We start from the raw sequence: 17,791 nt of genomic DNA, 5'->3' as shown, positions 1-17,791 counted from the left end.
GTGAGAAGCTGAGTTGGAAAATGCCAAGGTCTGTCTGAGCCAGGTAGGGTTCCTTCATCTGATGTCCTCAGGCCAACTGCCACAGCTAAGACTGTCAGGCAGCCTAATAAGGAGGGTGTGGAATGTTTGGGAGATCTCTAAAATAAACAAGCAAAATCTGGAGATCCTTACCATTGGAGTGCCTGTAAGCAGAGGGAGAGACAAGGTAACCTCTCTAGGGAAACAGCTCTCTTGTCCCTTATTCCTTATCCCTATCCTGACCTCTTTCAGTTCCATGCAAACCACAGTAAGAGTAACAGATACCTGTATTTTTTAAAATTTTATTTAATTTCATTATTATCCAAGTACCTTTGAAAAGATAATTGTACAAGTCAGAGCATGAAAAATGGTCTGGGGCAGCTAAGCTGGCCTTAGAAAATGTACATATTTACAATGAGACCCTTTAGAAACAGGGAAATGAAAAAGGGCTGTATGGTTGGGCTGCAAGAAAACATCTCACTGGACAGAGGATAACAATTAGAACTTTAAAAAGATTGAAGAGTCAAATGCAGTTAGTTCCCTGGATGAAGACAAGTTCTCATTTGCTGGGGTTCACACAGTGGCAGGCAAATGACAAGACTGCGTTTCAAGGCACTCGGTGACATATACAGTATTGGAGGCCCCTGCCCTCCTTCCGAGGGCTTTGCTGTGACCATCTAGAGCTAGGGTCTCAGTTAGTGAGTTGTGGGGATGAGTGGGGCCACACTGAAGGGAGAGTAGCAGGGGAGCCACAGGGAAGAAGACAGGCCTGGTCACTCTCGATGTTGCTGGAGAGGAGGCCGATCCCTCGACTTTCCGGCGGACCCAGGCTAGGTGACCCATCAACATCCTGCCCCGATCTGACAGAGATGGAAGTGTAGGGACCAACAGTTTCCTCAGACAGATCAGGGAAGGACATCTTACGTAGTTAGCAGCAGTGAGGGCAAGTTCCCCTCTAAGGATAGGCCTTACGTTACGGAGAGGGGGTGGGAGTGCTGGGAGAGAGAGGCCTGATCTCTCTCAGTGCCAAGATCAATTCAGTGATGCTCTAGGGCAGTGGTATTGACAGAAATAGGGACCACCAATCTGTACACGAGGATCCCTGTGGGCCACCTACTGGCTTAGTTATAAAATGTAATGTTATCTACATTTTATTGTATTTCCATTCATTTTGTTCACTATTTCTCAATTGCATCTTAATCTGGTCCAGGCTGCACCTGGGTATTGTGGGCCATATGTGACCCAGGGCTACATGCTGGAAAGCTCTGCTATAGGAAATCTGCTGTTGGACAGCAATTCAGCCTTCAAAACATCCTGCTATAGCTCTGACCTCTTTGATCTGGGCAAGTTTCCTCCATGGAGGGTTGGGTCACAGTAGGTTAGGGAGAATATTAAATAGTAAGTGATCAATGGCTTGTTCCCACAGGAAGAGACAAGGTTGCCTTGGCTGGACTCCCAAGAAGAGCATGTGTAGGTAGCCGGGTCTCAAAAGATACTGATTGCTCTGGGGGTTTAACTCATGGGTGGGATTTCTTTTCTCCTCAGCATCTGCACTGATATGTTTTCAAAGATGACTCCCCCTCTCCCTCCCCCATCTAGAAGTATACGCAAAAATAATGTGAGAGAATGAAATAAAATCACCCAGATGGAAGAGATGGGGACTGGGGGTTTGCAAGTAGAGGGAAGGGTAATCAGATAGAGCAGATCTAATGGCTGTACACATTTGGTGCTTTCCAAAGTACCTATATGTCTGACATTTACATAAGAGCACTGTGACACTGGAAATATCTTCCTTTATTACAATATATCAAAAATATGAGCTTTAGTAAACAAGGTCATATACTTTCTAGTACAACTGTACAACACTACATTACACAGAATACTTTCCATGTAGGTGGGTTCTCAAAGGGGAATCCTCAGCCCCTTGTGGACAACGCTGCAGCGGAGGGTCCACAGGAGGTCACGACCCTAGGGGCCTGTGTGATGCCCTTGAGATACAGAGCGGAGCAGGAGGTTGCCCGCCCTGGCACTGCAGGGGTGCCCATCCTGGCAGAGTGTGGGAGAAGGCAAGTCTAGGGGATTAATCAACTTTCTCCACTTTTCCAATGATCTTCTCCTCAAAAATGGGCAAGATGGCATCATCTTCTCGAACCTCCTCAAACACTACCCCACAGTCAAATTCATCACTCACTTTCTTGAAATAATATCTGCAAGAAAGAAAAGAATTGGGTGAGAGAAAGCAGACAAGAAGGGGAATTGGAACAACATAAGAAGTCACAATTAGGCCTTTATTTTCAGCTCCCTGATCAGCCACATTTTCCATATATTATCTCATATAATAAAACAACTCTGTGAGGCAGGTGCTGTTATCTCCATTTTACAGATAAGGAAACAGGCTGAGTAGTTAAGTGACCTGTCCAAGGTCGCACACCTAGTAAGTTTTTGAGGCAGTACATACACCCAGGTCTTCCTAGATTTCAAGTAAAGTGCTCTATCCTCTACATAATGCTGCCTCCTAAGGAATGTGGTATCTGTAGGTCAATTATGATTCTTTCCTAGAGTTAAGATGTACCTCCAAAATCTGGAATACAACTGGTGAGGGAGATAGCAGCAAGGAGACAGACTGAAGCCACCAGGATTCATAGTCATTAAGCCTATGTCTACACAATGACCGAACTGACTCATACCCAGCTCTCAGCCTCTTCAGTCCTACTGTGTAAAGTCGGCTCCAGTTTTTCTCATTGTCTCTAGAATACAAGCTTCTCACTGATCCCTGTCTCTATTTAGTCCTCTCATTACCTGAACTTTTTTCCCTCTCCTTTATGTTAGTCTACGTTGATCATTTCCTTCAAAACCAGGTTCCAAATGCATCCTCCGTGCTCAGTGCTCCTTTGTCCTATATCCTCTCTAGTCTACTGCCTCATCTCATTCCTGCTGTTCTGTCACTCTCTCAGGTTTCTCTAAGCCCAGGAGATGATCAATAAATGTCTTCTGAATGAATACATGAACAAGGGAGGGTCCTGGAATACCCTTATGCCAATAACAAACACTTTCAGGGACAGTGATTTGGCTTTCATTCCCAACTCCATGTCTATCTTGGTCTCCAATGGTTCAACTCAATTACCAAAGTATTTAAATGAGCACTTGTTATATGTTAACTGGGCACTGTTTTATGAGTTTTCTGCCAGGAGCTGGATGAGATAACCACTCCTTCCCCCAACTTTGCTGATACAAATACCCCTTACTGTAGGTTTGAGCAGAGAAGGCCCCTGCTCCAGGTCCCTGTAGGTTGCCCACATGAACCAACTTATCCAGGAAGGCTGGGTTGTGCTTTACAGACAAGGCTGGCAAGACAGAGGACTTTTCCTCTTCTGAAATGTAATTCCCAAGAAGAGCCACTTTGGTAACAATGAATCATTGGTTGTAACTTTTACTGGGAGACCCTCCAGAGTTGGTTCCCGCCCTGTGGGCTGGCTGCATGTTGAAGCCCATGGGCTGGAAATAACTTGAACATGTTTATAAATGGGAAAACAACACAGCTCTGCTTGACCTCCTCCCTAAATCCCCCAACAATAGCTGTAGACTTAACCTCCAGGCTGTGGCCAAGGGAGGGACTGCAAGTGGGAGAACAGTGCGCTTCTATGTGTTGGGGGGCAGGGAACAGCGGGAGAGCAGAGCAGTGTCTGGGTCTCTTGTAGAGATGTTGATCTTCCCCAACAGGTTCCACCCTTAAAATGAGCTCACACGGGAAGATTTTCCTGGATCTTTTATTAACATGTATCCATGATAAAACTGCTAAAGAAGCTGGTTTAAGACAAGAGAAATGTTGCTAGCAGAAGCCCTGGGAAGACATCTAAGGTGAGATGCCTGGAGCAGGATTTCTGGGGGACGAAAAGGCTGGGGCTGCCTGTTCCGAAAGGTGGTCGTTAATGACCCTTCCCCTCCTTGTCCCTCCATGGTTGGAGACCCCCCACTGAGCTTCTGTGCAGGATATGCTAAGTGCTTGCTTTTCCCGTCACAAGGGCTAACTGCTTCCCTTGAACCTCTGCTGTCTTTGCCCCTATGCCTCAAGGTGGGTAGCTCATCCCACCCTGGGAGTCATGTCATAAGCATTTGAGAAGTGCTGAGGGAGTGAAGAGGGAGTGGAGAACGTAAAATGGGACAGCTATGACGGGGAGCAAAGGACTGTGTGTTGATTCTTAGCATTGTGGCCATACTTGCCTTCCTGATGCACTACAGGGGAAAAGGAAACCTACCATCCAAGTACTGTTGAGGAAGGAGACGTGGGGAGCAGCTATTTCCCCTTTTCTCCTGGCCTATGTTTCCACTATTTCTGAGCTGGTGCTGTGCATAACAGGAAGGAAGATCATGTCATTTATTCACTGGAAAGGAAGGGGCTCTTCCATCAGTTTCACAGACAAGGATTGGAAAGCACGCTATGTGAATATAGCTGGGCTTTTGTGTGAAAGTGGACATAGATGTAATGGACAGAATGACTAGATATGAGGGTGAAGGGATCACCGAGCTCAACATTCTCATGTTACTGAGTGAATTCAACAGATAAAGAGAGGGTAGATGATTCACCCAAAGTCACAGCCCTGGTCAGTGAACTGAACCTAGGACTTGAATCCAGGTCCCTTCCTGGTACCTGGTGCCACTTCTAGAAGAGACAACAGCCAAGTCCTTCTCTGCTGCACGTCAGAGCTTTCATTGATTAGAGCTGGCCCTTAGATCTAGGCATTCTTCTCAGCTTGTTTCTGTTCCCCTAATACAATGAAAAGGGGCTTAAGATGGAAGGACTTGACACCAGCAGAAATAATGGGAAGTACGTAGGATTTCTAAGGTATAAAGTATAGATAACTGATTAGATGAAAAGAAAAAAAAATTTACTTCCATTATTACGGGATATCATACAAAAGTTAGTGGAAGTAACTATGCTTTACAGTCACCGACCTGATCCAGATCCTCTCAAGGCAGACCATGGGCTACCAGAAGGTGACTGGGTAATTGTTTTAAAAACTGACATAAAAAACACAGAGCTTACTGATTTGTTACATTTCTTCTTCCCAAAGTATAAAGGGGAAGAGAAGCTGAGAGAAAATACCCTCATTTGGTGGTTAAGTTTTTGTGGCTACTTCAGAATTCAGGAGGTAAACTGGAAAAAACTGAGAGGGAAACCTGGACAATGCCAAACAAAGTTGGTATTTTTGGAGGCAGGAAGAACCACTTCCTCAAAGTTCTAGATAAGAAAGCTCTGAGCATAAAGACCTAGAGAAACCATAATGAAGAATCAAGCTCCTGTGGGTGCTTCTGCAGGCCCCAGGTTGTAATTAAGTTCCCTGTGTGAGGGACTACCCGTCTAGACACCGGACATTTCGGCTCTTACCGGTAGTTTCCTTTCTTGGTCAAGAGCTCTTTGAATTGACCCAGGGTGACCACACGCCCCTTAACCAACGTCCTGTAAGGGATTGGCTCTCCACAGAAGTAGTAAGCTACCACGATGGTGTCACATGGTGGGGCACTGCTATTTCCCAGCTTCTTCTGCAGCTTTGCCCTGGGATTCAAAAGCAGAACAGACTTGGTTACTTTCTGTAGAAGAGGGATACAATAAAGCATTTACTAACATGAATTCACAAAAGGTTTGTATCCAGTGGGAAGAGGAGGACAGTGCAAACATACACACACATGCACACACTAAAGTGAGCTGTGACTAGTGCTCAGTTATGGCCCACACAGGTTCCTGGGACTGCTGCAGGTCAGCTAAAGATCTGGCACTTAAAGAAGAGTTAGCATAGCCCTACAGAGTCTGCATCCTATCCTCTGGCCTATCAAAAAACAAGACCCCGCAGACAACCAACCTGCTTACCCTCCTCTATCAATTAAGAGTCTATTCACAGAGAGGAATCAACAGAAATAGAAGTGTTCCCTTACTAACCAAAGACATTCTAACAGTAAGGTTTGTAAAAGCAGAAATTTTGTGTTTTACCCATGCACTCCTTTTCTCATCAATATGTATTGCCTGAAATGGCCTCATATGGATAGCGTGCTGTACCTGGAATCAGTTCAAATTCTGCCTCAAGATATTTGTCACTAATCACACTAATTATGTGACTCTGGGCAAGTCAATTAATAACCTCTCAGCCTCAGTTTCTCCTCATCTATAAAATGGGGATAATAGTACTTCTTTCTCAGAAGAGTTGTGAGGATCAAATAATGTATGTAAAGTGCTTTGCAAACCTGTAAGTGCTCTGTAAACGTAAGTCATTACTGCTGTTAACCAGGGTCCCAGCACCACTACATGTGCTTTCCCCAAGATTCACCTGTGGTCATGGGGGTCCCCTACTGACAAGGATGGTTAACAACCAGGAGGGTATTCCCTATGTCTATGGTCACTGTGTCCTTTTATCAGCTGAATGTTATGACAAAACTTGGGCTTCTTAAGGGGCTAGAAGTAATGAATTTCTGTATTCAGTCCCACATTGAATACAGTTGGTATGTTATAAAATCACATTTTAAAAACTCTTCTAGGGGGTAGGGAAGAAGTGGACAACTATATTGTTCAGGTGACAGGTAGCTTATCTTAACTGAATCTACTTTGGGGACATGCCCTATCAGGGTTTCTAACCTAATCATAAAGCACCTAAAAGTTATGAGTTAGACTGATTTTAAATGTTCAACAAATTAACTCTTTTCCTCCTCCTTCCTGCTAGAAAAGCAGGATGAAGCAGCACAAAAGAAACTGGCATAAAAAGAGCAGTGAAGCAATGGTGTGCCTGAGTCCTGTGGGCATCAGGCAAGTTTTCAGGGAGCCCAATACATATGGCAACACCACCTGAGGCCCTGCAGTTCTGCTAACCCCTTTAAGCTGTTCTGACATGGCATCTCCTTTGAGTTATACAGCCCAGAGCTTCAAATGAAAACTTCTGTTCTTTTACAACACCCACAGGAATCAACTACTGAGAATGGAGTTTGCCTGAACGGGGGCTCATGGTTTCTCCAGAAGCCTTTATAATGTTCTTCAAGTAGTGTCTGGAAGTAACAGAGGTCAACTGTACACTTAATAGATTGTGAGTGAGGCTGAGGCACAACATAAGCAATGTTAGTCCATTGTAGACTCATGGGCAGAATACAGAGGCTTTGATGCCAGATGCTCCCATACCCCAGTGGAGCAACTGACCAGACGCCCAGGAGCAAGGAGCTCATTCAATCACAAAGTTCCTTCTAGGGAAACTCTAACCTAATATCGGAGGCTATCCAGAAAGAGGGCTCCCATTTGGAGGCTCAGCATCTACGTCCCACTCAATATGTGAATAGAAGAATCTTAAAAGAGTTGGAAGGAGCTTTTGAAGTTCTCTAGTTCAATCTCTAAGTCCTTATGGCACTGCCTTTTTATAGAACTTCAGCTGGGATTATGATCTACAAACGGAGGCAGTATCCTTGTTGCCACACAGGAGGCTTGCCTGGTCAGTTCATTGTCTCTTTCTTCTAATCTACTTGCCTGGAAATGGCACTCCTTTGTGGTTAAGGCTTCACAAAATGGAAAAGAATGCAACTTATTCATCAGCTGGGGTATGGACTACTTTTGCTTACTTATTCTTACTGCCTCTGATAATAGCAGGAAAGGGGAATAGAAAACAATTTTTCAGTAATTTCTTCAAAAAGAGAGAGTTTCTTCCAGCCTCTGGTTGACAAGCTTTTGGACATACTAAACTGAGAAGCTGGCAAAGGGCTTTTAAGATGTAAACATCCAAGAAAGGAGCTGCGGGTTTAGCACCAATTTTTTCTTTAACACATAACAATTTGTGGGGAACACATTGGTTTTGATATTTAACACAGCAAGTGCTTCAGAATATGGTGATTTTTATTTAGTTTACCAACCACATTCTGGTTCTTTTGTACCACCTACTTTGTATGGATTTTGGCCAGGAGGCGTGGATATATGGGAAATTCTGGGGTTATTTCTGATTCTAGAGTCTTGACTAGTCATTCAAATGAATATTTTCTATAGCTGTCATTTCATGTAAAAATATCAGTATTTTTTGAGCATACAGATTCTTAATAAGCAGAATGATGCTACATTCACCAGAGATACTTTTAAATTAATCATTTTCATTAACTTGAGGAACTTTTTTTCCCCAAGAAATCTGTTTTTTTCAACCAGGTTATAAATGAGCCACTCTTGGAGAGCTGAATTCCTTTAAAAGAGAGAGAGGGGGGCAAAAAGGGTATCGGTGTTGGGTTGCTATAAAACACAGATAGCTCCAAGACCCTTTTAGGAAAATGTAGCAACAACCTTCCAATCTTTAACTGACCATGGACTCAAAATAGATGTATGGTCTAACTCTCGGCAAATCTGAATACTTTCCCTAGTTGTATTGATATCAAAATGTCTCCCTTTTAAAACATTCTGGACAGAAGGGTATATGTTGTGTAAAAAAAAAAAAAAGCACAGGCTCTGATTCTATCTATACCTTCCTAAAGCCTTGTCCATTTCCAAGGCCAAACTGATTCTGTAGTGTGGGAGCTCCCTAACGGTGGGGTGAGGGAAGGAAGGAATAAATGGATAAATTATTTAACAGCTAGTGATTTTTGAGATCTATAACAGGGGCCTTGGTTCCTAGATATATAGAGAACACATGAAGCGTAGTGGCACCTACTCAGACTCGGAGAGGTCCATGTCGGAGACAGCTGGTACCACATTCAGCATTGGCATACAAGCTGGCCTGACAGAAGAGCGACCCCGCTGGATAACCTCTTGCACATACCTAAAGAATAATCTTTATATATTAGATGTGGCAGGTCTACAACCATTTCTATGATCCAACATCAGTATAAAGCTAACCTTTCAAGGAACAAAATCTTAAATCCTTTGTTCACTCCATCCATTGTCTATGAACTTCTTGGAAGACACTTCTAAAGCGTAGAAAATACAACGAACTCTTATAACCCAAGATAAATGAATCAGGCTTCCTAAAGCCTAATAGATAGCTTTAGATAATGACTTGTACATAAGAAGATGGGAATTTGTCAGTTGACCTTTAATGGCACCATTTTGCCTCTGTACTATAAGCCATGAAGAATTCTATAGACAAGCTACTCTTTAGCCCCTAGAGACTAAATATTCCTTGCTCTTTCTCTGTGTAATATGGTTACTAATGAGCTGTCTTTTCACTAGTTCTTTCTTCAGACAACATACATTTTTTAAAATCTGAAAAAGCTTGGAAAGAGGTTTTTAAGAACACATTTTCACATATTTCACTTTAATATTAATAACAACACAAACCTTCTTTGGAAGATCTCAACTAGCAAAAATCTTATTAAGCAATTTATATTAATCTGCTTTTCTTCCCAGATTAGTTATATATGATTCCCTTTCTCTATATCAATGAAATACACATCTTTATGGGCATAATTCTGTACAACTCAGTGTAATACACTTTCATTACTGATAAATGACACACACGAGGAAGCCAAAAACTTAGAAAATGTTCCAAGGCAAAGCATGGTAAAAATGGGTCATTGTAGACAATAATTCCATATCTCAGATCCATATGCACAAAAATATTTATAACAACTCCTTTTTTGGTGGCAAAGAATTGGAAACTGAGGGGATGTCTATTACTTGGGGAATGTTTGAACAAAATTAACGTTATTTAAATGTGATGAAATACTGTTGTGATGTAAGAAATGAAGTGGATGAAGGTTTCAGAAAAACTTTGGAAGATTTGTGTGAACTAATGCAAAGTGAAGTGAGAAAAACCAGGAAAAAAAATTTATACAGTAATACCAATTTTTTTTAAGATAATTAACACCACAATGTCAACAGACTCATGATGAAATGTTATCCACCTCCAGAAAGAGAACTAGTGGACTAAAATAGTACAGATAGAAGCATATTTTCTTCTCACTCTCTTTATTTGTGGGGAGAACATGGCTAATGTGGAAATTTGTTTTTGTATGGCCACAAATATGTGAAATGAGTTTTTTCTTGCCTTCTTACTGCATTGGGGAGGGAGATAATTTCAAATGGAAGATATAATAAAACTGAATTAAAAAAAAAATTCATTCTCTCTCCCCTTCCCAATTCTTCATTCCATGGGTCTTTCATTATAAAATCAGCAGATGCTTATAAAACCAAATCAAACCAACAAAATGACTCTTAGATCAAGAAACTCAAGCCACTAGTTTTTCTACTTCTTTAAGAGTCATCTGTAAAAGCTTAACTTTATTCTGGGGAAACCTGGCAGCAAAAAAGCAGGATGCAAAAAGGCATGGAGAAAATGGCTTTTCCTAGGTTTTAATATTTATTTTATCAATTTCTAACATCACTTTATACAGAACAACTGGTCCTAGACTGCACAAAGAATTCTAGAATACACCTTCACCTTTAAGGAGATTCCAAGTGAAAGTGGAGATAAGACATATGATTTTTTTTTATTTTTGGAAAATACCCAAACTATTGTAATAATAAGCCAAGAAACTGTTAAAAATAGGAAGAACAGAGGAAACCAGGGACTTATTGAGTTCACATGGAAACTCTCTTGGCAAAGATAATAAACTAGCTCTTGGTTATCAACAGTGACTGCCCAGATGCAGAACTGGTCTTCCAACTGGAATATACAGACAGAGAAATAAATCCATATAAGTGTCAGGGACCTTGACAAGATGGGAAGGATTGGAAGAGGAAAAATCTGATGACCTCTTAAGCTTATGCTAGCGTTACGATTCAGAAGGCCATGGGATATGAAAACAGTTGATGGAACATAGTTTGGGGTTCTAAATAATTGCCATCATTCTTATGTCCTAAAGCTAGTAAGAGGAGTTCAGAAATATTTACTAATTCAGAACATACCTGCCACTTTGCATACATATAATAAAATATTTGATTAGGCGGGACAAGAGAGCTGGGCTATTTATACAGAAAAGGCAACATTATATATTTTGTGCATGTAGTCAGCAGTCTGTCGTTAGGAGGAGTCGGGAGAACAAGAGGACAGTTGGGAAATAAGCAAGAGTGTTGTGCTTTTCTTTAAAACTTCAGCAAAGACAGGTAAGCCCTCCTTCAGCTGGACAAAGCACTTCAGCTACATCAAGAAAGGAATTTTTAATTGTCTAATCCTCAAAAATTCTTGTTGCCAATATGTTGTCATGTGTTTTTCTATTCAATATCTTTTACACCTACATATCTGAATAACTTTAGAGATATTAACTAGTAGGTGCTGTACTCCTTCCTGAAAACAAACAACAGTTTCACAGTTCTGTCCAGGTGTAAGATGGTCAACCTGCAGGAAGATTCATTTGAAAAGAATCAGAGTTTTAAAAGCTGGAAGGTACCTTAAAAGATCATCTAATCCAGGGGTGGGGACCTGCAGCCTCAAGTTCACATGTGGTCTTCTAAATCGTTGGGTGTGGCCTTTTGACTGAGTTCAAGTTTAACAGAACAAATCCTTTTATTAAGGGATTTGTTCTTTGAAGTTTGGATTCAGTCAAAGGGCCACACCTGAGGACCTAGAGGGCCACATCTTCCCCACCCCTGATATCTAATCACTTTCTTTGTCAGGTGAAAGAATTGAGACCTTGAGAAGGCCAAGGGATTTTTATCACACAAGAGCCAAATTCAATTTAAGCTGCTGCAGTCTAATGCTATCATACAAATACCCAACACATTTTACAGCACTCACAATCTGTGGAAGCATTGTCAGTGAGAAAAGGGAATCTCCTGAGATAAGCACAACTTATGCATCTCAACCTGGGATGGAAAGGTCAAAGGGGCTCAATTCCCATTTCATCAAAAGTAAAGAGAAAGTATGGCTTAAAGGAAAAGTTCCTGTGCCAGCAAAAGTAATAGTAGTTTCCCAGAGTATCCTTCCTTCCACCTTTTATCCTCTTAATATATTATCCAAGGTCCCCAGTAGATGTGTTACTATGAGGCGGATGGACTTGACATCTGAGATTCCTCCCAACTCTACGTCTATAATCCTGTGGTCTTTCAATTATTGGAAAGATGCTAATAAGATGCCTGCTGCAAAGCTCTGTCTATCCTTTATGTCCCAAACATATCACTTGAGCGCTGAAATGAAAAACATATCCAGAAGTAGGTGGCTGTACCTTATATGGTTAAATTAAACTGGTGTGCAATGTTTTATGGTTATAAGGATTCATGAGAAACACTGAAGATGTATGCCTCCAGCATGAGAGAACACGTGAAATATCATTTGCATTGAGTCTAAGCTTTAGTCAAATGTACATATATGATAGGCAAGGGTTATTTAAAAAAAAATAAAATCATAAAATTAACACTACAATAAGGGTGCAAATTAAATTACAATTTAGTTGAGAAACTGGAATTGCTGACCACACAATATCAATATTCTCACACACAGATGAATCCTGCAGCACAGTTTAGAATTTCCTGGGGGTCTTGCATACTAATTTACATGAAAAATAGGGGTTAGATGTATATAAGATAGAGTTTTGATGTTAGAGATTTTACAGTTTATTTTTACACCTATGAAGTGCACAAATCTGAACAGATTGTGAGGTTTATTTCCTTAATGTAGTTGTAAACATAGCTTTTTAAAGCTCTCACTGAAAAGTCTTCACTTTGGTATTTAAGCCTACATGAAAAACCTATTTTGCCTGAAACCACATTTTTGTGTTATTCTGAATCATATTGGGGAAACATCGTCATCTCTCACACTGAAAGACAAAGACAGGTCTCTCTCTTTCAAAACATCTTTTCAAACTGACCAATGCCACTGCTAGTGATCCGGAACACTGACTAGGCATTGGATGAATAATTTTATTTAATTTCCTTTCAGAAGGACCCAGGATAGCCAGCACCCTGTAGTTTAATCAGAGCACTCAGGGATACAGGGCTTACTGTGCTGTCCTTCTCTTCTGATTGAAGAGACTGGGGTAACTACTCATGGGAGTGGTCCAGCCTCCTGCCTTAATCCCTAGAGGTACCAATAAGTGTAGTTAACTAAACCAGGCTGTCATGCTCAAAAGGCTCTCTGTTGGGAATCTCAGGAAAATGTTTTTTAAAGGATTAACCAAGATAAAGTGGATACCACTTAATGTAATTAGGTTGGGTAAAGAGGAACTGAAACACAAGCAGATGGCATCAGTTTAAAGTAGAAGCCAAAGGCCTTTGTACTTATGTCATCTTCTTGAACAGGGCATCTGAAGACACATAGTCACCAAATTTACTTATTTTGGAATTCCAGAAAGCTGAGATGCCATCATAATCAACGCTTACCTCATCACTCTTATAACATTATTTTTTTCTGAAACTCCAATCAATTGAAACCAGTCCCTACCTCTGCTTGGTAGGTAGTTTCCCAGCTCTTTTCTCTTCTTCTTCCAGGCGTCTTCGGGCTTCCTCCAGCTGAGTCAGGGGGTTAGGGGCTGGGTTAGGTGGCATTGTAGGGTCTTGGATGAAAAGATGAGAAGGTTGGACAACATTTCGGAGCTGAGCGCTCACCCAAGGATGGACAGCACCAGGACGCTCTATGGAAAGGGGTCTGGAGCTATCATGGCCCAGCTGCTTCTTAGTCCCTGAAGACCTGTTTTAAAATAAAATGAAGGTAAGACTCAGTCAACGTAGATCTCTTTTTTCTTTAACACTTTTTTCTCAATTACTGGAAAAACAATCTTAGCATTCTTTTTTCAAATTCTGAGTTCCAAATTCTCTCTCCATTGAGAAGGCAAATAATTTGACATAGGTCACACATGTGTAATCATGCAAAACTCATTTCCCCAACAAAGACCTTTAAGGGAGTAAACAAACTTGGTCATCGGCCCCATGGGAGTCATTACTCTCTTCTCTCCCAGCTCTGCGTAGAGATAGAACACTTCACAGACTGTCCTAGATTGGGAAGTCACACACAAGCAGGTCCTTAGGTTTATACCATACCCGCCAAAACAGGACATACTGTCAACACCAATTTATCTAAGATAATTTCTTTAGTTACTTTATTTTCAGTATCTACTTTAAACTCATTCTGGACATAAAGATATAATTACTTAAAAAAAGTTAAGACTTTACAAAGTACTCTTAAAAGGCTAATTAGTGGTAAAAGATGCACAGAACAATTATATTTTATATGTGGTTACAGTATAAAATGCATTAGTTTTAACTACTGGTGACTTGGTATGGCTGTCTCTTCTAGACATATGGAATGCTGAAGTGTGTGCTGTAATTCAATTTTTAAACCCCCAAAATGTATTTGAGCAGAATCTGTCGCCAATTCTGATGTTAATGCAAAGAATATTCTTGGGTGACAAACTATATCAGTATTTCAGGAGGGGAAGCAGAAAGGAAAGAAAGGAAGGAATTTTCCTCCTTTCTCCTCCTACTTTCCTATAGGGTAAGATAGATTTCTATACCCAACTGAGTGTCTATATTATTCCCTCTTTGAGCCAAATTCAATGATAATAAGGTTCAAAAAATGTTTGCCCCCTTCCTTTCTTTCCCTTTACTGTCACAGGTTTTTGCATCTCTTTATGTGATGTAATTTACCCTAGTCTGTCTCCCCCTTTCCTCTTCTCCCAGTACAATAAAGGAGGGAAGTTTTAAGGTCCTACTGTGTTCTAGGCAATATAAGAAATACTTTACAAATACCAACTGGAAGTGCTATTATTATCTCCATTTTACAGCTGAGGAAACCGAGGCAGGCAGAGTAAGAATCTGAGGCTGAATTTGAACACAGGTCTTCCTGATCTAGCTGGGACAGAGCTGGCGATGCTTCCTGAAGTATAGCAGAAAACACAAACTTGAGAACCCTAAATTTTATCTGACCAGCTTCAAAAAGCCTGCTCCACTGCAAAGCTTGTCTGATAGACATTTAAAATTGCCAAGTGAAAGATCTGTAAAGGAAAGTGATGGTATACTGTGCAGAACAGAGATACTTTTAGATCACATGCTCTATAATGAAATTAGTTTCTTAAAGCACCTTACGAATGTATTTCTTTTTAAACAATTCTCTGGAATAACTGGTATTTGTAGCACCTCTACAGTGTACCTTAGTAAAATTCAGACATCTGTCAGTATTACTAGTTCTTATATATAGTCCTTTATAGTTTGAAAAGCACTTCCTTACAATTACTGGAGGGAGGCAGTGCAAAGATGATCATTTCCATTTCAGAGATTAAGAAATTGAAGCGCAAAGAGATGATATGACTGACAGAATCTTTTAGACCTATCCCCTGACTCTTGGTCCAGTGCTCCAAAATGCATGGTATATTCCTGTCTGGCTCAGGGTAAGAACAGTTAAAAAAAGTGGAATTATACCACAGTCACTACTACGTTTGTAATGTTCCATCAAGAGGAAAATATAACCCTTTTATTCCAGCATGCTTTAGACCTACTTGCAAATTACTTAAGATAGAAACTACGATGAATTCAGTTTCCAAGATCAAAGGAAAATGGGGATGAGTGCATCTGATTTTAGTTTGAAGTTAACCAAGTATCCATACCATTCTGAGACCTCCCTTGGAAGGATCCCAAAGCCTGTGCTACAGTTAGGTTTCAGAAAAGCAACTTATACTTCTCACTTTCTGGGGCAGAAGGATGGATGTGTGTGTGTGTGTGTGTGTGTGTGTGTGTGTGTGTGTGTGTGTGTGTGTGTGTGTGTGTGTGTGTATGTTTGTATGTTTACATATACAATACAGTGATTCATAGCAAAATTACTGAAGAAGGATATAGGGAGGCAATATCATCCAAAAGGGAACCTTGCTTAAACCTCGAAAAGGAATATATGATCTTTGGCCTCTATGAGTTATGCATTTAGGATATTTCATTCAAAATATAGTATGAAAAAAAAAAGAATAATTCTGTTCTGGGGTTTTCTATAGACCTTGCTCTTATTTTAAGTTATAACTTGATCCTAATCCTACTGACAGTATGTTTCTTTCTAGTTTCTGAAACATTTGAAAGGCATCAAACCTTTAAAAAGATGTCTCTGCTGACCCTTTCCCAGGAAAGGGAGGCTAAAAATGAAGATTATTCTTAGTTGCTGATTCCTCTAACAACTGAGAAAACCACAAAAAGTTAACACTCTAGTCCAAGGCTCTGAGGAAGAGCTTAGTCTGCCCTTTCCCTTTCCTTATCACCTTTGGCCTGAGTGGTCATAGCATGGCTCACCAACTTGAGGGCAAGCAAACCATGGGGTAATCCACAGTCTCATTCCCCCAGAGCACACAGGGAAGACAGAGCTGGCAGGATATAAATCTATGAATGGGGCACAAAATCAGCACTGAGGTCCAGTTGTGGATGTGGAGGATGAGAAGAAAGGAAGAGTGAACAGATAGTTTTGGGGACCACACTACGTTATAGGGAGTTGGCTTCAGAATATTTGTCTTTTTAGTAAGAATGAATGTTTACATCCGAGAGAGCAATAATAGGGATAAAAGGAAATTACATCAAGGCCATGTTCAGCACGGAACATTGATAATGAAGAGAAATAAGTGATGAGAGAAACTAACATCTTACCTTTCCTTTTAGATTCAGCTCAAACACTGTCTCAATTTATTCCTTCCCTCTGAATCCTGGACCATTCCAGGGATCTCTCCTCATTTAGTTTCATAGTACTTTTAAAAATTCATACATATTTATCATATTCTAACCAGTGTTTATCATTATAAATGTCTTCTCTCTCTCCATTTAGATTATAAATTCCTTGAGGTCAGGAACAATGTTATTTCTTTTCTTTTCTGTACTTCATCTAATGCTTAGAACAGTATCTTATATATGGAACTTAATAAATGTTTATTGAATTAATTCCTTACCAAACAATATGGCTAAGCTAAATGGACTCCAAAGGAGTTGAAAGAGAAACAAATGCATATTAGGAGTTTCTGGAGTTAGCTGCCTGGCACTCAATATATAGAATAACCTCCACATGATTAATACCCCTGTTTGAATGCTTTTATCAATGCTGAATGTGAAGGTGGGCATTCTAGTTTTCTGACAGGACAAAAGAAAGGGGCAGCATGATGAAGTAGGATATGGGAGCTCAGTAGAGGAAGGGTTAAGAGAAACAAGAAGGATTAGAAAAATTATTTGATCCAAGTTGGGAGGGATGAGCTGTATTTAGAAAATATTTCTTTTAAACATGAGCTAGCGAAACTGGAAGAAAGAAACAAGTGATCAATGGGAGGCTTAAGCAGTGAAAACCCCTAACACGTGCAAAAACAGCACAAAGTTCAATTTTCTTTGGCACTGGGACTGGTTAAATGTTGCCATGCTGATATGAGCCGTGAGAATTATTGGTTAGAGAATGACACTACTTTTCCGGCCTTAGATTTTGAGTCAGCAGCTAGTATTCATCTCTGTTCATCCCCTGACCATAAATCAAACGCACTCCCACCCTACTCCCTGCAACCAGAACACACTCAGTCCCTCTCTAGCGTTCTCTAACTTTCCCACAGTGGCTAGTAAATCAGCACCACTTCTGTTACAAAGAGGAAGGAACCGACTCTGTTCTGGGGAAGCAGACAACTGGTTTGTTGGTGCTGTCAGTGCTCAGCTGTGTCCAACTCTTTGTCACCCTGTGGATCCTACTGTCCATGAGCTTTTCTTGGCAAAGATGCTGGGGTGGTCAGCCATTTCCTTCTCCAAGGGAATAAGGCAAATAGAGGTTAAATGACTTATCCAAGGTTACACAGCTAGGCAGTGTGAGACCACATCTGAACTCAGGTTTTCCTGATTCCAGGAGCAGCCAGAGCTCTATCCACTGAGCCATCTAGTTGCTTCTGGATAACTGGTTTA

The 17,791-nt window shown here is 40.8% G+C and overlaps 1 protein-coding gene across 3 annotated transcripts in view; it reads right to left on the bottom strand.

Annotated features, from left to right (window-relative positions):
- Positions 1–306: 306 nt before the first annotated feature.
- Positions 307–17,791, bottom strand: part of AXIN1 (axin 1) — a 173,180-nt gene continuing 155,695 nt past the window's right edge. For 2 of the 3 annotated variants that reach the window (XM_072601887.1, XM_072601895.1), the window contains 4 exons: positions 13,341–13,586; positions 8,676–8,783; positions 5,405–5,572; positions 307–2,225 (listed from right to left, as the gene is read on the bottom strand). In XM_072601887.1, the coding sequence (XP_072457988.1) occupies positions 2,099–2,225; positions 5,405–5,572; positions 8,676–8,783; positions 13,341–13,586 (649 nt within the window). In that variant the 3' untranslated portion in view covers positions 307–2,098. The remainder of the gene's footprint in view (positions 2,226–5,404; positions 5,573–8,675; positions 8,784–13,340; positions 13,587–17,791) is intronic. The other variant, XM_072601902.1, reaches the window with a different exon arrangement.

The sequence above is a fragment of the Notamacropus eugenii genome, chromosome 1 (assembly GCF_028372415.1).
Source record: "Notamacropus eugenii isolate mMacEug1 chromosome 1, mMacEug1.pri_v2, whole genome shotgun sequence".
NCBI lineage: Eukaryota > Metazoa > Chordata > Mammalia > Diprotodontia > Macropodidae > Notamacropus > Notamacropus eugenii.
The sequence above is the reverse complement of the archived record's forward strand: the minus strand, read 5'-3'. Positions and strand labels throughout refer to the sequence as shown.